Raw genomic sequence first — 24,042 nt, 5'->3', positions numbered from 1 at the left:
TTCCAAGTTAGGTGAACGAGGATTAGCTCAGGGTCCTCTCCAGACTTTGGGGCATATTTACCTTTTTCTCTATTCACAGCACTTTCCCTTGCACAAATGCCTCTTTCTCTCTCTCCGTCCCTCCCTCTCTTCCTCTCTCTCGGTCTCTTTCTCTCCCCCACCCACCTCACTCCTACGCAGTACTGAAGATAGGTGTTGGTGATGCTGCCTCTTATCTTGACTCTCAGCATCTCTCCTTCTCAAACAAACTGCAGCAGTAACCAGATTGTATCTGATCCTCTGCACCTCCCTCCCTCCCCCACGGTGTGCATCACGGAGAGATGCATCAGCCCTTTCAAGGCCATTTCCTGTGTCTGTTTTAGGTACAAACCACCTCTCTTCAAGCTCTTCTCTACACAGAGCCCTGTGGATTGCAGAGGATCAAATGGCGTCAACCAGTGCTCCGAGGAGGCGTGAACCTTCACCCTCAGGTAAGGCCGCCCTTCGAGCTGCTATGAGGATACAGTGTGACGGGGTCAGCTTTCAACTCACACTGGGATTTACTCAACAGTCGTGGAATACACTGTGTTGTCTCTAACTGATAGTCAGTGTCTCATCTTGGCAGACACTGAGAGCCAAAGCTCTAAATATGGCTCTCACTGAGACACACAGGCTAGTCATGGAGCTCACTGGGAGTCACTGACCATGAATGACTCACACTGATATTTACTGACTAGTCATGGATACACTGAACTGACCTGCTAGTGTTGTCGCACGCTGTTAGTCAGTGCCACATCTTGTGACACTCTGAGTCAAAGACCACAGTACTCGTTGAGACTCAGAAGGTAGTCATGGTGAACACCAGGAGTTACTGGGTACACCTGGTACACGCAGACAACCAGGGTCTGGGTTTGGCACAAACAGAGTCCCCGGCCAGACTGCAAACACGCTGAGAGTCAATGGTCAGTTTTGACACACGTTGAACATTGATAACTAGACCTGTCACACACAAGGAATCGCTGTCTAGGTCAGCACACACTGAGAGCCAGTATTACACTTTGGTATATACCAGCAATCTGTGGTGGTCTTGGCAGATTCTAAAAGTAATTGACTAATGTTGGCACAGATGGGAGGCACTGTTTACCCTAGCACACACTAAAGTACTCTAACAGTTGTGGCAAACGCTCAGTGTCTTGTCCTGGTACACACTCACCGTCATTGACTGGGCCTGACATACACACAGGGTCACTGACTAGTCCTGACACACACACTCAGAGTCACTCACTGGACCTGGAACACACACAGAGTCACTTACTGGACCTGACACACACACTCAGAGTAACTTACCGGACCTGGCACACACACAGAGTCACTTACATGACCTGGCACACACACAGAATAACTTACTGGACCTGGCACCCACACAGAGTCACTCACTGGACCTGGCACACACAGAGTCACTGACTGGACCTGGCACACACACAGAGTCACTGACTGGACCTGGCACACACAGAGTCACTGACTGGACCTGACACACACACAGAGTCACTCACTGGACCTGGCACACACAGAGTCACTGACTGGACCTGACACACACACAGAGTCACTCACTGGACCTGGCACACACAGAGTCACTGACTGGACCTGACACACACACACAGAGTCACTCACTGGACCTGGCACACACACAGAGTCACTGACTGGATCTTGCACACACAGAGTCACTGGCTAGTCCTGATACACAATCAAAGACACTTGCTAAGACAGGGCCGTACATCTTCACTGAGGTTGTACTTCAGGTATTGAAAGGTGAATAATAATCATGTATTATGTTATTTGCAGTTCTCTTAGAGCTCCGTCGCGTGAGGAGACAAGCTATAGCCCTGGGAGTGATGACAGCCGTGTGGGCCTTCATAATCATCGTTCTTTACCGTCTGGGTAAGCAGCAATGATCACATCTTCATACACCAGACCGGTATATGGCCCACCAATACAGCTACAAACATAGATAGTTTTATTAGGAGCCGGTAGCAAGGATGTGTAATTGGATATACTATTCCCATTCACAAACTAGGGATGTGCAGTTTCCCACCAACTGGTTTGCGAAAGGAAATGCAATTTTTTTTTACTGAGAGTTCAATTCATAGTATGACATACATACACGAAATAAAGTGCTTGGTGCTTGCAGTGCTCAATTTTGGTTGACATCATTACCACATACGTAACCCATTCTAGATCACATCAAAAAACATTGTTGAAAAATACACAGAACAGGAAATAACAAAAAGGGAGTCGCAGTTTACACAATTTCCTTTTAACATTTCTCTTTTTTTTCTCATTCTTTTTCTTTACACAGATTAATTTTCTATGGAATTCCTGTGTTTCTCAAATTATGTAAGAGACCCTGATCTGAAAGTATATCGTCTCTCTAACTCTTTGACTTTACGGAGTTTAGCTCTCCAAGCTTGAAAGGAGGGTATAATATCGCGGCGGCAATTTTGCAGAATTAATGATCTTGCCTCTAGGGCTGAAATCAATAAACATTCCCCTTGCATTTTATCCATCGATATGTTTGGATAGCATCCCAGGATAGAAATATAGTTATCAATAGTTAAAACTTGCCCTGTAGTCGTTCTGAGGTACTTCTCAATTTTTTCCCGTAGGTGCTTGATCTTTGGGCAATCCCAGACAATATGAGACCAAGTACCTCCTCCCTCACTGGAACAACGAAAACACCTCTCCTCAATCTGAGGGTATATATTATGGAGAAACGCTGGGGTCCTATATATTAACCATTTTGTGTAAAATTGAATTCTTCTAAAATTGGCGCCTCTAATTGTTGTTGCATTAAGTTTCTTCATTCTAATCCAGACTGCTCAGGAGATCTGAAGGGCTTCTTTTTTCTGCCATTCCTCTTGACCTTTTCATAAACAATGGAGGATTTATTTTCATTGAAGATTTTCACCCAAGTGCTTATTGACCGCTTATCTGTTTTTTCTTGTAATGCTTCGCTTAATTCTGTTCTTATTCTTAGCACTCTAAGACTAATACTTTCTAAAAAAAATGCTTGATTTGGACATATGATCACTTGAGCATATCCCTGGAATAAAGCAGCCCAATCTCTGAGTTAGGAAAGTCTCCTACTTGTCTGTACCCCCATTCTTCTCCCATTTATTTAATACACCGGTTTGCAACAGCCTGTCCTCCCGAATGTATAGGTCGGCCAGTCTTGTAGAACTATTTATCCAAGGGATATCATAACATGTTAACAATTGGGTTTTTTGTTTTAAAAGTCATTGGAGAACCCTGTACCGCACTTTCTTTGGGTTCTTAGTTATCCTCATTGGGTCTGTGATTTTATATTCATCTTAATATTTTTGCCATAACTGGAGAGTTGAGCTGTGATTATTATGTGCAAAGTTTGCGTGGTAGTACTCCCTTATGTTTGGGAGGGAGAGCCCTCCCTCCTCAGTCGAGTAGTTTAAAGTAGCTAGCACTAGTCTTGGTACCTTGTTGAACCTGGTGCTGCTGCAAACAGAAAATTAATTAATGGTAGGATTGTCATTCGTAGAAGCACCACCCGGCCTATTATTAATATTGGAAGTTGATTCCATTTTGCTACTAAATGTTTAACTTTTTGCACCAAGGCAACGTAGTTTAAACTGTACAACTCCTCTACTCTTTCCGACACATGTATCCCCAGGTACCTCTTGGGCCGGGAGTAATATATTAGCCTAAAACTTGGTATTAGTGTATCAACCAAGGAATTATAAAGCAACATTTCTGTTTTGGCTCCATTTATCGCCTGAAAAAATCCCTAATATTTCCTTCTGAATACTCTCCGTGGGTTTTAGAAATAAAACAATGTCATCTGCGTATAGTTTTATATTGGTCATGCCCTGTAGGGGAGCAGTATGTAATGCATTATGCCTAATGGCTATTGTCAGAGGTTCTATAAATAGGGCAAATAAAATTGGGGATAAGGGGCATCCTTGCCTTGTACCCCTACTTATTTCTGGAATTAATTGTTATTTGTGCCAGCGAGACCTTATATAAACTTCTCTTTGTATAAAACTTTCTGGAAAGCCAAATTGTATCAAGAATTAAAAAAAGCCATACTTGTGCCGCTATGTTGTTTTTATAAACTTAATCCAATGCTTCTTTTAAAAATGTCAGGTTGGCTGATAGTTGTCTACCGGCTACAAAGCCACATTGGTCCATGTGGATCAAGGATCCCACAATTTTATTGAGCCTGTTTGGTGAGAAGCTTTGTAAAAATCTTATAGTCAACATTAAGAAGACTTATTGGACTATAGGAGTTGATATTTTCCATGTTTTTATCCTTCTTCAGAATGCTAACTAACACCGCTGTATGAAAGGAGGCCAGAGGTGTGCTCCCTTTTAGTATGTAGTTAGTTAATTTAAGGAGTTGGGCATTCAATATTGAGGCGAACCTTTTGTATAGTTCTACTGGCAATCCATCCTCCCCAGTCGCTTTGCAGTTGGCCATTTAACATATTTCTGTTTCTAATTCTTCAATAGTAAATTCTGTCGTTATTGATCCTTTATGTTCTCTGCTCAAGGATGGAATTGGTAATTTATCTAGAAAGCTTACAACATGGTCAGGCAGTGTTTGTTGGTCTATCTGATATATTTTCTCATAGTGTCTGAGAAAAGCCTCCCCAATGTCCGAGGACCTGGGTAAATGTGCTTTAGATTCCTCGTCTTTTAGGGATTCAATTCTGTTTGGGACCTGTTTCTCTTTTGCCTGCCACGCAAGTAATCTCCCTGTATATTCGCTCTCCTCGCATGTCTTTTGGAGGTATGCTATGTTAGCTCTATCACCTAGGTAGTAATAATACTCCTGCATTTCTTGTTTTGCTTGAAACAGCTCTTGTTTTCTTCCTAAGCTTCTAACGTTATTATACTCTCTTTTTGCATTGTGAGCTAAAGTTCTGTATCGAGATGGATATTTAGCGCTTTCTTTAAATTGAAGCACTTCTGGCTGTTATGGGATTCATGTTCATATTCTAGATGCATGGATGGAGAAGGCCTGTTGCCTTGTTGTTGATTTTTCCACCTCTTCATCTCCAGTCTGATAGTGTCCCTGGTGTAGGTCCACGGGAGATGGTTGGCTTATTAGCTAGATATTCGGGGTTACCATTCGTTAAGGCTTTGTAGATGATACAGCTGGTTTTGACGATGCTCCAGGCTGTGAGGTGCAATCAGTGGAGATCCCTCAGGGTGGGGGTCATTGGTCATAGTTCTTCAGGTCCATCATTGGCCGCCCTGCTGCACTGCTGTACGAAGAATGCTCTTAAGAAGAAGCTTGTAGAGCAGAGCATTGATACCAAGCAGATGAATGGGGGGTCTAAAGTTGCTTGCTAGTTAGTCTCAGTTAGTAGAAAGGGCTGGCCTCCCGCCCTCTTAGTTTTCTTGGGCATGTGTTCCTTGAAGATGAGATCTGTGTCTGGAGTGAGATGGCTCCGGGTGTAAATTTGTGTTTAAATCCATCCAGGTTCTTTGTCCTTGAGCCGGGCATGACTAGTTGTTGGATGTTGTTCGTGGGGAACAGCAGGATTTCTAGTTTGGTCAGATTGAACTTCAGGTAGGTGCTGTACATCCCGGTCTGTACGAGGTACAAGAAGCACTTTAAGAATTGGGTGTTTGTCACAGGGGTGACCTTCAAATACAGCTGTGAGTCATGAGTGTGGTGGTGTCCTTTCATGTTATCTTTGAGTAGAGCCAGAAGGGCCCCCCTGTTGGGGCTGAAGATGATGCAGGACAATATGAAACTCTGAGGTGCTCCACAGGTGAGCCACATCTTTGGGGACCATCAGGTGCCCATGTGAATGAACTCATGTCAGTTGGAAAGGCAGGTGGAGAACCAATGAAGGGCGTCTCCATGGAAACCGATTTGAGACTGAATGGTGTCAATTAGTATGAGGTGTTCACTAGTGTTGAAGGAAGGTGGGAGGTTCAGTAATATCAGGAGGCAAGGGCCATCTCTATGGGTAATCAGAAGGACACGGACTATGATTTGTAGGATAGTTGTCCCCTTGCTGCAGGACAAACGGACGGCAGATCGATAGTCAGGCAGGGGATGATTGGTGTTGATCTTGGAGTTGGGCGTTGTCTGCTTTTTCTGTGATCTTGTTACAAAATGATTGAAATCAAGACATGAATAGTGGCCACATTAGATGCACTCGACCAATCAGCATTGTTTGCCTTGGGTCTAGTGTAGATCCGAATTATTATGGTCATTGTCTTGTAGTGTTATATCAATGGGGTCAGTCATTTCTAACACTGTACTAGTGTTTACACTGATGGTGTAAAGTGCCTCTTAAGTGCTTGTTGTTATTACTGGAAACAATGTAGACCTATGTTGGTCTTGCTGAAGAGTACCTTTCCTCATCGCTCAGTCTCACAGCTGTTTATTCTCCCATCCTGTACTCACTCTGTCTCTCCTGGTCCTTCTGTCTTGCAGTGGAGCGAGAAATATTTTACAATCCCAAAGCGAGAAGCTCGGCTGATCTCCATCCTAATGCAAAGAGCTGTGCTGGTCTTCAACAAGGCTTTCAACATGAGGACCGGTCATTCCAGACTTCCGTCGCCTCTCTTCTGAAACCCACTCAATGCCTCCGTCCAGCTGAAAAGAATCATATACTATTTCAGAAAGGTATGTACTGGTAAAGTATCTGTAATGTGCTTGCATTACAAGGGAGGGATGTCAGTGTGCACCAGGGATCAGTGCATTACAAGGGAGGGATGTCAGTGTGCACCAGGGATGAGTGACTAACAAGGGAGGGATGTCAGTGTGCACCAGGGATCAGTGCATTACAAGGGAGGGATGTCAGTGCGCACCAGGGATCAGTGCATTACAAGGGAGGGATATCAGTGTGCACCAGAGATCAGTGCATTACAAGGGAGGGATGTCAGTGTGCACCAGGGATGAGTGACTAACAAGGGAGGGATGTCAGTGTGCACCAGGGATCAGTGCATAACAAGGGAGGGATGTCAGTGTGCACCAGGGATCAGTGCATAACAAGGGAGGGATGTCAGTGTGCACCACTGATGAGTGCATAACATGGGAGGGATGTCAGTGTGCACCAGGGATCAGTGCATTACAAGGGAGGGATGTCAGTGTGCACCAGGGATGAGTGAATAACAAGGGAGGGATGTCAGTGTGCACCAGGGATCAGTGCATTACAAGGGAGGGATGTCAGTGCGCACCAGGGATCAGTGCATTACAAGGGAGGGATGTCAGTGTGCACCAGGGATCAGTGCATTACAAGGGAGGGATGTCAGTGTGCACCAGGGATGAGTGACTAACAAGGGAGGGATGTCAGTGTGCACCAGAGATCAGTGCATAACAAGGGAGAGATGTCAGTGTGCACCAGGGATCAGTGCATAACAAGGGAGGGATGTCAGTGTGCACCACGGATGAGTGCATAACATGGGAGGGATGTCAGTGTGCACCTCGGATGAGTGCATTACAAGGGAGGGATGTCAGTGTGCACCAGGGATCAGTGCATTACAAGGGAGGGATGTCAGTGTGCTCCAGGGATGAGTGCATTACAAGGGAGGGATGTCAGTGTGCCCCAGGGATCAGTGCATAACAAGGGAGGGATGTCAGTGTGCCCCAGGGATCAGTGCATAACAAGGGAGGGATGTCAGTGTGCACCAGGGATGAGTGCATAACAAGGGAGGGATGTCAGTGTGCACCAGGGATCAGTGCATAACAAGGGAGGGATGTCAGTGTGCACCAGGGATCAGTGCATAACAAAGGGGGGGATGTCAGTGTGCACCAGGGATCAGTGCATAACAAGGGAGGGGTGTCAGTGTGCACCAGGGATCAGTGCATAACAAAGGGGGGGATGTCAGTGTGCACCAGGGATCAGTGCATAACAAGGGAGGGATGTCAGTGTGCACCAGGGATCAGTGCATAACAAGGGAGGGATGTCAGTGTGCACCAGGGATCAGTGCATGACAAGGGAGGGATGTCAGTGTGCACCAGGGATCAGTGCATTACAAGGGAGGGATGTCAGTGTGCACCAGGGATCAGTGAATAACAAGGGAGGGATGTCAGTGTGCACCAGGGATGAGTGCAGAACAAGGGGGGATGTCAGTGTGCACCAGGGATCAGTGCATAACAAGGGAGGGATGTCAGTGTGCACCAGGGATCAGTGCATCACAAGGGAGGGATGTCACTGTGCACCAGAGATCAGTGCATAACAAGGGAGGGATGTCAGTGTGGACCAGGGATCAGTGCATCACAAGGGAGGGATGTCACTGTGCACTAGGGATCAGTGCATCACAAGGGAGGGATGTCAGTGTGCACCAGGGATCAGTGCATGACAAGGGAGGGATGTCAGTGTGCACCAGGGATCAGTGCATTACAAGGGAGGGATGTCAGTGTGCACCAGAGATCAGTGCATAACAAGGGCGGGATGTCAGTGTGCACCAGGGATCAGTGCATAACAAGGGAGGGATGTCAGTGTGCACCAGGGATCAGTGCATTACAAGGGAGGGATGTCAGTGTGCACCAGGGATCAGTGCATTACAAGGGAGGGATGTCAGTGTGCACCAGGGATCAGTGCATCACAAGGGAGGGATGTCAGTGTGCACCAGTGATCAATGCATTACAAGGGAGGGATGTGAGTGTGCACCATAGATCAGTGCATTACAAGGGAGGGATGTCAGTGTGCACCAGGGATCAGTGCATAACAAGGGAGGGATGTCAGTGTGCACCAGGGATCAGTGCATAACAAGGGAGGGATGTCAGTGTGCACCAGGGATCAGTGCATCACAAGGGAGGGATGCCAGTGTGCACCAGGGATGAGTGCATAACTAGGGAAGGATGTCAGTGTGCACCAGGGATCCGTGCATAACATGGGAGGGATGTCAGTGTGCACCAGGGATCAGTGCATAACAAGGGGGGGATGTCAGTGTGCACCAGGGATAAGTGCATCACAAGGGAGGGATGTCAGTGTGCACCAGGGATCAGTGCATTACAACAGAGGGATGTCAGTGTGCCCCAGGGATCAGTGCATTACAAGGCAGGGATGTCAGTGTCACCAGGGATCAGTGCATTACAAGAGAGGGATGTCAGTGTGCAGCAGGGATCAGTGCATTACAAGAGTGGGATGTCAGTGTGCACCAGGGATCAGTGCATAACAAGGGGGGATGTCAGTGTGCACCAGGGATCAGTGCATTACAAGGTAGGGATGTCAGTGTGGACCAGGGATCAGTGCATAACAAGGGGGGATGTCAGTGTGCACCAGGGATCAGTGCATTACAATGGGGGATGTCAGTGTGCACCAGGGATCAGTGCATTACAAGGGAGGGATGTCAGTGTGCACCAGGGATCAGTGCATTACAAGGGAGGGATGTCAGTGTGCAGCAGGGATCAGTGCATTACAAGGGGGGATGTCAGTGTGCACCAGAGATCAGTGCATAACAAGGGAGGGATGTCAGTGTGCACCAGGGATCAGTGACTTATGCAGGTGAGAGGCGGAATCAGTAGAACTGTAGGTTCATGGTAAGTTGGCTGCACACACAACACTAGAACCAGCTTGCAATGCAGACATATCATAATCAGATATCACTTTATATTATAGAAACCATAGAAATTCACTGAAAAGAGCAAAGGTTAAAGTGGAGGTATAGGCAGGTCTTCTAATGATAACAAAAACTAACGTTAAAAAACAAAAAAACACTGATATTCACCAGATATACGTACTTGACATAACTATAACTTGCGCCGCTATGATGCACTGCTTATGACAACACGTATCACATCACTGATGACATCTCCAATCCATGATGTACAAGTTACACTTCTGTCAGTGATGTATAACTGGTGCATTTCAGTGATTGGTTTTAAACGTCAGCTTATTTATCATAGGAAGGCTTGCGAATACCTCCATATTATCCCTTATTTTTTCAGTGAATTTATACACCCCCACATCCTTGTCCCCCTTAGTGCCCTCTGTAACACATGCAAAAAAAATACGTGTAAACCTAAATTTATTTACATAGAATGTTTATAGAGTAAAATGTGTCTCCTCAAAGCCCCTGTAGGCCAATATGAAGTCAGGAAATAAAGCGAGATCCTGAGAGCTGCCAACACAGTCCAGGGTATTTAGAATCGATCCGATCTGAATGTTGCGTCGATCCCAAACCCGTGTGCCTCGTTCGCTATCCGTGCTCTCACCTGCCTTTGACAGACCACCGGTCTAAAGGATTAAGGGCCAGATCTACAAACGCCGATTTCCAATTTGCGATTCTCTCAGTTCTCGCAAATAAGAACTTGGTGTTCCTATTGTATGAAAGTCATTGAGTTTCATTTAGAGATTCCTTGTGGGTTGCAAATTGATCTACCTCATGCATATTAATGAGGGAGGTTGCAATGTTGACCCATTAGGATTCACAGTCATCACAGAGATGGTGGCCTGCAGGGGTCAGCAGACCACCATGTCTGTGATTGCTTTTTAATAAAGCAATATTTTTTTAATGCACCCAGTCTTCCTTAAAGTAAAGCAAGATGCTTTTAAAAAGAAAAAGTGAAAAATGTGAAGGTTAATTTTTAAGAGTAGGCTACGGGACCACTTCCTGCTCTTACAAATCTCAAAGGGGAAAGGGTCCTAAGGGACCACTTCCAATTTGCGAATGGTTTGCCACCTCCTTCAAGGAGCCGGTGAAATAGGAATGTTTTGCAACCGTAATTTACACAAAACATTCATATATCCTTTTCAGACTCAGTATTTGGAAAGCACGATATAAACGTACCCTTCCAAATACCGAATTGCAAACACAAATTGTGATTTGGTAAATTTGTGTAATGTTCATTTGTAAAAGCATTTTTGTGGTCAGAAATGCTTCATACATGTGCCCCTATTTTCTCTGGAGTTTCCTGTATTAGAGGCAAGTCACTTTGTGTTTAAAGGTAGGGTTTGAGGCGGTCTAGAATCAATGCCCACAGATCTCCCAGCAGTTTTTTTAAATTCTGATAGTTCATGCTACTAAGATGAGTGTAGGATCCTGGTACAAGTGCAGTGTCAGGCCACCTTTGTTAGCAGTGGGACCTTTCATCCTGGAGGAAGCGTGGATGGGAGAAAGAGTCTTGATTTTGATCTGTAACTTCATTGAAAGCTAACGGAGTACCTTAATGGCTGCTGATAGAAATTGGGTTCCTGGTTGATTGGGGTGAAAGCGCTGGTCAAACAGTAACCACAATCCTAGTCAGGGTAAGTCACAAACACACCCTAAATGAACCTGTGCTCGCCCTCTGCTAGCTTGGCCCAGATCTGTCAGGCTTAACTTAGAGGCAATGTGTAAGGTATTTGTGCAACACTTCAAACAGTAAAACAGTGAAAACACCACACAAAAAGATTCCACACAAAATTAGAAAAATAACTCTTAGTTTATTAAATGAAACAAGAACAAAACAATAACAATTCAATAGAGTAGACGCATATCCTGACTATACACCTCCCCCCACCCCCCAGACGGGCTCCACTGGACCGGCCCCCCTAGCATTACTTGTTTCTGATGCTCACAATCATTTGATTCTTTCCATATTGTCCCCCAAAGTACCATTCATTGTTGGGGTGCAGTTTTCCCCATACTTGTTAAGCCTTCTTACTTGGGACAGGGGCTTTCGCCTCCACTTCTGTCCCCATGCTATAGTTCTGGGCTTACGCTGAGTGTTACGTGTCTGTCTTGTCAGTGTGTGGTATCTTTGCATGAATCATGCTTAAACTAGTGCGTTCCACACCCACAATATAAGGGCGGTGACGGCCTCAGCATGCACTTGTTCTCAATGCACAGCATGCTATTCTTTGCTCTGTTCATTGTCTTTGTTTTATCTACTTCTTTAGGTCAGCTTTTATCCTGAAGGTATACTGTATACTAGTGTGATATTTTGTAGGGTGTGGCATAACTCACAGACACTCGTCACCGACCCTCACACGAGTAGATTAGGGCGCTGGTCCTGATGAATTGGTATGATGTTTTCGACAGTAATTAGGCAAGAAAAACTTTGAGCTTCTCTTAAAACATCACCTTGTGCTTGATTGGACCTTTGCATCCATTTCTAGCCTGCCTGATTTTAATCATAACAAGGGAGCACAGTTATTAAAATTACCTAGGGTTTTCCAAGTTATTTTTACCTCATCTCTACACCAGTCTACTCACATTATCACACCCACTCTACACCTCACTCTTCACATCGGCAAAAAACAAAAGAACTCCAGCAAAAAGCCCCCCTGCTGGGCCCTTTGGGCATTGCAGCGCCGGCCCAACGAGAAGCTGCCCGACCATGAAGCATGACACCCCTCGGGGGGTGTGAGGGCCCGTTGGGCATTGCAGCGCTGGCCGAACGAGGAGCTGCCCGATGATGAAGCATGACACCCCTCGGGGGGTGAGGGCCTTTGCTCCTGAGGGATCATATCCCCCGATCTGTGTCCACAGGTAGGATCTGACCTTTTCTGTCAGGAATTGCCTGCCTTTCACTGTACATGGATACATGTATGTAATATCCATCAGACCCCTCATTCATTGTACATGGATACATGCATGCAATATCGATCAGACCCCTCATTTACTGTACATGGATACATGCATGCAATATCCATCAGACCCCTCATTCACTGTACATGGATACATGCATGCAATATCCATCAGACCCCTCATTCACTGTACATGGATACATGCATGCAATATCCATCAGACTCCTCATTCATTGTACATGGATACATGTATGCAATATCCATCAGACCCCTCATTCACTGTACATGGATACATGCATGCAATATCCATCAGACTCCTCATTCATTGTACATGGATACATGTATGCAATATCCATCAGACCCCTCATTCAGTGTACATGGATACATGTATGCAATATCCATCAGACCCCTCATTCACTGTACATGGATACATGCATGCAATATCCCTCAGACCCCTCATTCACTGTACATGGATACATGCATGCAATATCCCTCAGACCCCTCATTCACTCTACATGGATACATGCATGTAAAATCCATCAGACCCCTCCCTGTCACTGTACATGGATACATGCATGCAATATCCATCAGACCCCTCCCTTTCACTGTACATGGATACATGTATGTAATATCCATCAGACTCCTCTTTCACTGTAGACGGATACATACATGCATGCAATGTCCATCAGACCCCTACCTGTCACTGTGCATGGATACATGTATGCAATATCCATCAGACCCCTCATTCACTGTTCATGGATACATGCATGCAATATCCATCAGACTCCTCATTCACTGTACATGGATACATGTATGCAATATCCATCAGACCCCTCCCTTTCACTGTACATGGATACATGCATGCAATATCCATCAGACCCCTCATTCACTGTAGATGGATACATGCATGCAATATCCATCAGACCCCTCATTCACTGTACATGGATACATGCATGCAATATCTATCAGACCCCTCATTCACTGTACATGGATACATGTATGCAATATCCATCAGACCCCTCATTCACTGTACATGGATACATGCATGCAATATCCATCAGACCCCTCATTCACTGTACATGGATACATGTATGCAATATCCATCAGACCCCTCCCTTTCACTGTACATGGATTCATGCATGCAATATCCATCAGACCCCTCCCTTTCACTGTACATGGATTCATGCATGCAATATCGATCAGACCCCTCATTCACTGTACATGGATACATGCGTGCAATATCCATCAGACTCCTCATTCACTGTACATGGATACATGCATGCAATATCCATCAGACCCCTCATTCACTGTACATGGATACATGCATGCAATATCTATCAGACCCCTCATTCACTGTACATGGATACATGTATGCAATATCTACAGACCCCTCATTCACTGTACATGGATACATGTATGCAATATCTATCAGACCCCTCCCTTTCACTGTACATGGATTCATGCATGCAATATCCATCAGTCCCCTCATTCACTGTACATGGATACATGCATGCAACATCTATGAGACCCCTCATTCACTGTACATGGATACATGTATGCAATATCCATCAGACCACTCATTCACTGTACATGGATACATGCATGCAATATCCATCAGACCCCTCATTCACTGTACATGGATACATGTATGCAATATCCATCAGACCACTCATTCACTGTACATGGATACATGCATGCAATATCCATCAGACCCCTCATTCACTGTACATGGATACATGTATGCAATATCCATCAGACCACTCATTCACTGTACATGGATACATGCATGCAATATCCACCAGACCCCTCATTCACTGTACATGGATACATGCATGCAATATCCATCAGACCCCTCCCTTTCACTGTACATGGATACATGTATGCAATATCCATCAGACCCCTCCCTTTCACTGTACATGGATTCATGCATGCAATATCCATCAGACCCCTCCCTTTCACTGTACATGGATACATGCATGCAATATCCACCAGACCCCTCATTCACTGTACATGGATACATGCATGCAATATCCCTCAGACCCCTCATTCACTGTACATGGATACATGCATGCAATATCCATCAGACCCCTCATTCACTGTACATGGATACATGTATGCAATATCTATCAGACCCCTCAGTCACTGTACATGGATACATGTATGCAATATCTATCAGACCCCACATTCACTGTACATGGATACATGCATGCAATATCCATCAGACCCTCATTCACTGTACATGGATACATGCATGCAATATCCATCAGACCCCTCCCTTTCACTCTACATGGATACATGTATGCAATATCCATCAGACCCTCATTCACTGTACATGGATTCATGCATGCAATATCCATCAGACCCCTCATTCACTGTAGATGGATACATGCATGCAACATCTATGAGACCCCTCATTCACTGTACATGGATACATGTATGCAATATCCATCAGACCACTCATTCACTGTACATGGATACATGCATGCAATATCCATCAGACCCCTCATTCACTGTACATGGATACATGTATGCAATATCCATCAGACCACTCATTCACTGTACATGGATACATGCATGCAATATCCATCAGACCCCTCATTCACTGTACATGGATACATGTATGCAATATCCATCAGACCACTCATTCACTGTACATGGATACATGCATGCAATATCCACCAGACCCCTCATTCACTGTACATGGATACATGCATGCAATATCCATCAGACCCCTCCCTTTCACTGTACATGGATACATGTATGCAATATCCATCAGACCCCTCCCTTTCACTGTACATGGATTCATGCATGCAATATCCATCAGACCCCTCCCTTTCACTGTACATGGATACATGCATGCAATATCCACCAGACCCCTCATTCACTGTACATGGATACATGCATGCAATATCTATCAGACCCCTCATTCACTGTACATGGATACATGTATGCAATATCCATCAGACCCCTCATTCACTGTACATGGATACATGCATGCAATATCCATCAGACCCCTCATTCACTGTACATGGATACATGTATGCAATATCCATCAGACCCCTCCCTTTCACTGTACATGGATTCATGCATGCAATATCCATCAGACCCCTCCCTTTCACTGTACATGGATTCATGCATGCAATATCGATCAGACCCCTCATTCACTGTACATGGATACATGCGTGCAATATCCATCAGACTCCTCATTCACTGTACATGGATACATGCATGCAATATCCATCAGACCCCTCATTCACTGTACATGGATACATGCATGCAATATCTATCAGACCCCTCATTCACTGTACATGGATACATGTATGCAATATCTACAGACCCCTCATTCACTGTACATGGATACATGTATGCAATATCTATCAGACCCCTCCCTTTCACTGTACATGGATTCATGCATGCAATATCCATCAGTCCCCTCATTCACTGTACATGGATACATGCATGCAACATCTATGAGACCCCTCATTCACTGTACATGGATACATGTATGCAATATCCATCAGACCACTCATTCACTGTACATGGATACATGCATGCAATATCCATCAGACCCCTCATTCACTGTACATGGATACATGTATGCAATATCCATCAGACCACTCATTCACTGTACATGGATACATGCATGCAATATCCATCAGACCCCTCATTCACTGTACATGGATACATGTATGCAATATCCATCAGACCACTCATTCACTGTACATGGATACATGCATGCAATATCCACCAGACCCCTCATTCACTGTACATGGATACATGCATGCAATATCCATCAGACCCCTCCCTTTCACTGTACATGGATACATGTATGCAATATCCATCAGACCCCTCCCTTTCACTGTACATGGATTCATGCATGCAATATCCATCAGACCCCTCCCTTTCACTGTACATGGATACATGCATGCAATATCCACCAGACCCCTCATTCACTGTACATGGATACATGCATGCAATATCCCTCAGACCCCTCATTCACTGTACATGGATACATGCATGCAATATCCATCAGACCCCTCATTCACTGTACATGGATACATGTATGCAATATCTATCAGACCCCTCAGTCACTGTACATGGATACATGTATGCAATATCTATCAGACCCCACATTCACTGTACATGGATACATGCATGCAATATCCATCAGACCCTCATTCACTGTACATGGATACATGCATGCAATATCCATCAGACCCCTCCCTTTCACTCTACATGGATACATGTATGCAATATCCATCAGACCCTCATTCACTGTACATGGATTCATGCATGCAATATCCATCAGACCCCTCATTCACTGTAGATGGATACATGCATGCAACATCTATGAGACCCCTCATTCACTGTACATGGATACATGTATGCAATATCCATCAGACCACTCATTCACTGTACATGGATACATGCATGCAATATCCATCAGACCCCTCATTCACTGTACATGGATACATGTATGCAATATCCATCAGACCACTCATTCACTGTACATGGATACATGCATGCAATATCCATCAGACCCCTCATTCACTGTACATGGATACATGTATGCAATATCCATCAGACCACTCATTCACTGTACATGGATACATGCATGCAATATCCACCAGACCCCTCATTCACTGTACATGGATACATGCATGCAATATCCATCAGACCCCTCCCTTTCACTGTACATGGATACATGTATGCAATATCCATCAGACCCCTCCCTTTCACTGTACATGGATTCATGCATGCAATATCCATCAGACCCCTCCCTTTCACTGTACATGGATACATGCATGCAATATCCACCAGACCCCTCATTCACTGTACATGGATACATGCATGCAATATCCCTCAGACCCCTCATTCACTGTACATGGATACATGCATGCAATATCCATCAGACCCCTCATTCACTGTACATGGATACATGTATGCAATATCTATCAGACCCCTCAGTCACTGTACATGGATACATGTATGCAATATCTATCAGACCCCACATTCACTGTACATGGATACATGCATGCAATATCCATCAGACCCTCATTCACTGTACATGGATACATGCATGCAATATCCATCAGACCCCTACCTTTCACTGTACATGGATACATGCATGCAATATCCATCAGACCCTCATTCACTGTACATGGATTCATGCATGCAATATCCATCAGACCCCTCATTCACTGTAGATGGATACATGCATGCAACATCTATGAGACCCCTCATTCACTGTACATGGATACATGTATGCAATATCCATCAGACCACTCATTCACTGTACATTGATACATGTATGCAATATCTATCAGACCCCACATTCACTGTACATGGATACATGCATGCAATATCCATCAGACCCCTCATTCACTGTACATGGATACATGCATGCAATATCCATCAGACCCTTCATTCACTGTACATAGATACATGCATGCAATATCCATCAGACCCCTCATTCACTGTACATGGATACATGCATGCAATATCCATCAGACCCCTCATTCACCGTACATGGATACATGCAAGCAATATCCATCAGACCCCTCATTCACTGTACATGGATACATGCATGCAATATCCATCAGACCCCTCATTCACTGTACATGGATACATGCATGCAATATCCATCAGACCCCTCATTCACTGTACATGGATACATGCATGCAATATCCATCAGACCCCTCATTCACTGTACATGGATACATGCATGCAATATCCATCAGACCCCTCATTCACTGTACATGGATACATGCATGCAATATCCATCAGACCCCTCATTCACTGTACATGGATACATGCATGCAATATCCATCAGACCCTCATTCACTGTACATGGATACATGCATGCAATATCCATCAGACCCCTCATTCACTGTACATGGATACATGCATGCAATATCCATCAGACCCCTCATTCACTGTACATGGATAGATGCATGCAATATCCATCAGACCCCTCATTCACTGTACATGGATACATGCATGCAATATCCATCAGACCCCTCCCTTTCACTGTGCATGGATACATGCATGCAATATCCATCAGACCCCTTCATTCACTTCGATTGTGTATCTTATTCCTGCCTCAGGTTCCTTGAGGGTTCCAAGCTCTTTTCAGGTGACTGAGCCCTGGCTTTCTGTCATCCTCAAATATGAAATGACCTCTCCATCTCTCTGCCTTCTCTCACTGACCATCCAACATACAGAAACGTGCTTGAAATGTGGCTGTTACGCTGAAGCGCTTTTATGTTATTGGTTTTCTGTTCTGGGTAGAGTGTTAAAAAGGTATTCAGTGTTTTGTATATACTCAGTGTATTGTGCCACTATAGAGGAGATCGGCCCTGGTTCACCCCCTCAACCGTCACTTACTTTAACCCTGATATTTATCCTGACAGTGGATTCGGGGCAATATGGCCGATGCCCGGTGGAGGTGCTTAGACAGCTGGAGAGGAGATCGGCCCTGGTTCACTCCCTCGGCTGTCACCTACCCAGCCGGACATTGGGCATACTTCCTTCCCTTCTCCCTGCTATGTCTCCTTCCTCTCCCTCCCCCTTCTGATGAATTACTGTAACTTTGCTTTTTTGTCCTATGTTTGACTATGCGATTGTAACAGATGTAACCTGTAACTTGTAACTCACTGATCCACATGTAAAGCGCTCTGATACCTCCCGGTCTAGCCAGCGCTATATAAAACTCTTCAAACAAATAAAATAAAAACTTAGATACCCAAAGGTTAACGTTGGACTTTATAAATAATAAAGTAAATGAAGCGCTTTGGGCAGCGGCCTCTGAAGACATGGGGCGTGGGTACAGAGGGCGGCCAGTGGCCACTCCCGGAGCCACTCAGTACTGTACGCTGGAGTGTTCAGCGGTCTGTGGGGCCATGGGGCGTGGGTACAGAGGGCGCCAGTGGCCACTCCCGGCCACTCAGTTATATCTGAATCAAATCCCATGACAAATCTAGGGACCCACCCTCAGGTAAGCCCTTAAGTACACTAAGGAAAAGGTTGGGATGTTTCGGGGGTCACGCCCAAGGACTAGCTTGACAGTGGGGAGGATACTCCCATGTCCTTTGCTCAATTACAAACCAGAACAGGTGGCAACGGTTCCCCGAACTGGTTTGAGCTGGAGTATGCAAAGAGGGCACCAAGTGTGCCCCTCAACAGTCTGAGTGGCTCTGGTAACCTTCTCACCCTGTCCCAATACGCTAAACCCCGTCTGGGAGGTGGTCACACCTAACTGTGACAGGATATCTCTAGTTCTGCCTTTCCCTGCATGAGGTTGGCTCAGCTGAAGGAGGACAGAATCGAGTCTCAGGTCGGCAACTGCTATAGCTTGCTGTCTGGTTCTGGATGACTGGTACCAGGAGCACTGAGGGCCCCCGAAGGAGATTTACAGTGTATGGAATCATGCCTCCCACACCGTATGATTCCAACATTTGTGATACCAAACATGATAAGGTTCGTTACAGCCAGTTTAGAGATGGTCATTGTGTAATGACGCACGGCCACTCTATATATCGTAAGGGCTGATGCACGGACAACCCAGGAGAATGGACTGGAATGGAGGTTGCAGGGGTGTCCTGCTCATGCTGGGACACTCTCACACTTAGAACCGAGCACCCTGCCTTTGGGTCTGAAAGGCCTACTAAAGGGGTGACTTTGAGGTTTTAAGTACAGTGATGTTAGATATAAGGATAGGTATATCTTTCATGAGAGGTGCAAGCACCAACTCACACAGGCTGCAATGGCAGGCCTGTAGTCCAAGTTTGAAGTGTCCCTCATGGGTGGCATAATAGATGCTGCAGCCCATGGGGATCCCTGGTGTACTAGGCCCTAGGTACCTTAGTACCAATTTAGGGAGGAAGCACAGTGACTGGTGCCCTGATTAGCAGGATCCCAGTCATACTAGCCAGAAAAACAGTATGACACCAGCAAAAGGGGAGAGGGGGTAACCATGAAAGCAGACCCTACTTTCCAACACACACAGAAAGTGAGTTCAAACATGGTGAGAACTATATACCTGCATTAGCAGAAGGAGATATATGCGGAGCCAACGGATTTTAGAAAAGGATATCTGAACGCCTACTGTGAGTGGCACGGACATTAATGACTTGCAAAGAACGGGGCTATCTCAGGGGTCTCCGGCCTTTCGCAAATAGACATACAATAGGGGCGGGCCCTTGAGGGACACAGTCTCCATTTTGTTCTCGCCCTAATTTCTTTCACAAGCCACAGTCCAATAGAGAACCCATTTCAGTGACATAACCCCAGACTAAGGCTCTCTCCGTGGCCATCTCGGAGTAACACACCAATGTAGCAGCAGAGTGAGAGCTGAACTCAGCAGTAAAATACCGAAGACAACCCTGTGCTCGTTTCAGTCAAAGTTTTTAAAGCACACTGTGTGTGCTGGCAGTCGTGGACAACATCAAAACTACACGGAGACCTGGTGTGTGCGCGGTAATATGGATGGGCATTCTCCCTCCGACAAGGACACTGATACTCCTTTACTGCTATGCAGCCAGGCCACTGGATGCCTGAATCAGTGAAACATGGGCAAAACAGGCAAGCAGCAATCTTGACTCACATTTGAGGCCAAGAGGGTGGCCAAACCCAGTGGAGAGGCGATGTCGGATTCAGAGCAAGTTGTTCGGCCCAATGGATCTGCAGCGTTGGCTTCCACGCTGGTGGTGATACAGCAGAGCCTTCAATCTATAGACACCAAAATTGATGCGCTGAACCTACGCATTGACCACATGTCGACGAAACTGGACAAGCAGTCGTCCAGGATAACGAAAGGCCGAGCAACATAAATCCACAATGGATGACATGCTCCGCAGCACTTAAGAAAAATGTCGGAATGTGAAGAAGGTTTTGGAGGTGATTCAAACCAAGAATGAAGATCTCGAAGCTAGATCTAGAAGGAACAACATGTGGATTATGGTGTTTCCAGAAACCACCAACACAGGAAATATGGAGCTCTATGTAAAGAGCTTGTTGAAGGAGATCTTTGATACCAAGCAGTTCTCAGATGTGCTGGTGGTTGAAAGAGCACACAGATCCCTGATGGCAAGCCCTCCACATGGCGCCCCTCCATGTCCCATTAGTGTGCACCTTCTCAATTACCGGGACAGGGATGCGGTGCTGTGCCAGCACAGAGAATGGCAGGAAAACCAATACCAGGGAAATGCCCTCTTCTTTTTACCAGATTTTACAGCTTCAGTGCATGCTGCTCGCAGGGAATGCCTTCAAGTAAAAAATAAATTGCAAAAGGAGGGCCTCAAGTATGCTATGTTGTACCCAGCCAAATTAAGGATCGACTACAGGGGCACACAAAAGATATGCAAACTACAAGAGTGGCAATGGAATATGTGAAGTAGATCAGGGGGACCCGGCGGCCCTCCCAGGAGGACTAAGCAGCCCATTGTGGGATACCCCAGCAGGTGGCTGCATGGCTGGGCGAGCTCCCTGCTGGCTGGCGTGATTAGTGTTGGCTGTACCAAATACAAGATCCTGCTGGAATAGAGTCCTCACCGGTTATGTCCAAATGATCTGTAAGTACTATATTGAGCTGGCACAGTGCTGCCATGGTTGGTCAAGAGACACTGGTGAAGGGCTCGAGGCAGGTGAGACACTATGGATCGTGCACACAGCGTATCTGCCCAGCCCACTTTGCTGCTGGACTCACGAACGAATAGCGGTGAGTCAGCACCCCGGTCGCCTCCGTCCACCAGCATGTTACCCGGGGAACTAACTGCCCCCACTTGGATGTACCCCACTCGAATTCTGTTCCATGTAGGACTTATGTCTTGATTATGGTATTGTTTTTTAATGCACTGCATTTGGAGAGGCCAATTAACCAGGGATGCTGCGTTAAGCATGATTGGTATGCTGAAGTGCGAGGGGGGTGGGAGTTTTGTTCATTTTTTATTAAATGTCTACAAATGTATGTTTACTGAAACTGCCAGGTATGATGACATGCTCAGAATGGGCACACACACACAATGGCTAAAGCAGATGGTTAAAACACCACAAGCTGAACCATTACATCTGATAACATGCAACGTATGGGGGCTCAATAACCCGAAAAAGATTAGACTAGTGCTAGCCTATCTGGATAGGCATACGGTCCAAATAGCATTGCTACAGGAGACGCACCTCAGGGGTAGAGCTGCAGAGAAGGCGGTGGCCAGGTGGGTGGGGTACTGAGTGGCCTCTTACGCTAACCATGCAAGGGGGTCTTTCTATTGATCAGAAAGGAGGTTCCATTTGAGGCAACATACTCTGAGATTGATAAACATGTCCGGTATGAGATAGTACAAGCTGTACTCTGTCGCACAATGCTGACTATCATTAACACCTATGACCCCAACGTGGACGACTCAGATTTCTATGCGCACATTTGATACCGGCTGAGGGCGTTGCGGCCCTCGGCGACTAAATGGGGTGGAGACTTGTACCTATACTTGGACCCGAACATGAACAGGTCAGCTAAAGGGGAGGGGAGTTGAGAGGGAAGCAGTTGGAGCATATGATGCGCAGTGAAATGGACAACTTTGGCCTCATTGACATTTGGAGACTCAGGCATCCAAGTGGTCCATTGTTCCTAGTCTTGCTTAGATTACTGTCTGGGAACAAGGGAGCTGAACACTTGGGTGCAAGATATACGCCACTTACCCAAAACACTATCAGATCATGCACCTTCTGGCGGTGTCTATCCCAATACACGCCCCTCGATAGTTCCAGTGACGCCTACACCCCACTGAGAATCAGTTTTCCGGGACACCGTGAGGAAAGCTATCTTGGAATAGTACATCATAAATACAGATTCGGTTGACATCGCTGGGGTTCTCTGGGATTCATTCAAAGCCACCATTTGTGGGTTATGCATGGGAAAGTGCACAGGGATCTTAAGGGACATCCGCACCCAGTTAAAGAAACTGGAACACAACATGTAGAAGTTGGAGAGGGAGTAAGAGAGACCCAATGGCAAGCAACCTGGCACACATAAGGAACCATATCTCTGAGTATGAGAGTTGCGCCATCGACCCCGTAGGAACGTGGCACATGTGTATGGGGAAGCTGACAGACCGGGAAACATTTGGCCATGTCGTTGAGATCACCATGGGCGCAGTCAGATGTGACCGAAGTAGATAAAGTGGATAGGCCCAATGGAACACCCTGCTATGACACCCCCACCATTGGTGTCGAATTCTCTGATTTTTTTGCTCAATTAAATAGTCCCCGCGAGGGAGCAGCAGAGGCCGAGATCTCAGGATATCTGAAAGATATTACCCTGGCATGGTTATCAAGGGGGCAGATAGAATACCTGATGCAACCCGTCACAGTGGAGGAAATTAAGGAAATATTAAGTATGCACCCCAACAACAAGGGCCCGGGCCAAGATGGCTTGTTGGGTGAATTCTATAATGAATATACGGATCTCTTGGCCCCGAACTTGCTTATGATGTTTGAAGAAGCATACGATAAGCAAATGCTCCCCCTGTCACTTTGGGAGGCCTTTTTGATAATG

At 45.7% G+C, this 24,042-nt stretch overlaps 1 protein-coding gene across 1 annotated transcript in view; it reads left to right on the top strand.

Annotated features, from left to right (window-relative positions):
• The first annotated feature begins 377 nt into the window (after positions 1–377).
• The window catches only part of LOC144811779 (uncharacterized), a 47,932-nt gene continuing 24,267 nt past the window's right edge, over positions 378–24,042 (top strand). Inside the window, exons 1-3 of the mRNA XM_078673885.1 lie at positions 378–470; positions 1,822–1,917; positions 6,467–6,658. Of these exons, the coding sequence (XP_078530011.1) occupies positions 425–470; positions 1,822–1,917; positions 6,467–6,658 (334 nt within the window). The 5' untranslated portion in view covers positions 378–424. The remainder of the gene's footprint in view (positions 471–1,821; positions 1,918–6,466; positions 6,659–24,042) is intronic.

The sequence above is a fragment of the Lissotriton helveticus genome, chromosome 1_1 (genome assembly GCF_964261635.1).
Source record: "Lissotriton helveticus chromosome 1_1, aLisHel1.1, whole genome shotgun sequence".
Lineage (NCBI taxonomy): Eukaryota > Metazoa > Chordata > Amphibia > Caudata > Salamandridae > Lissotriton > Lissotriton helveticus.
This window is presented reverse-complemented; position numbering and strand designations above follow the sequence as displayed.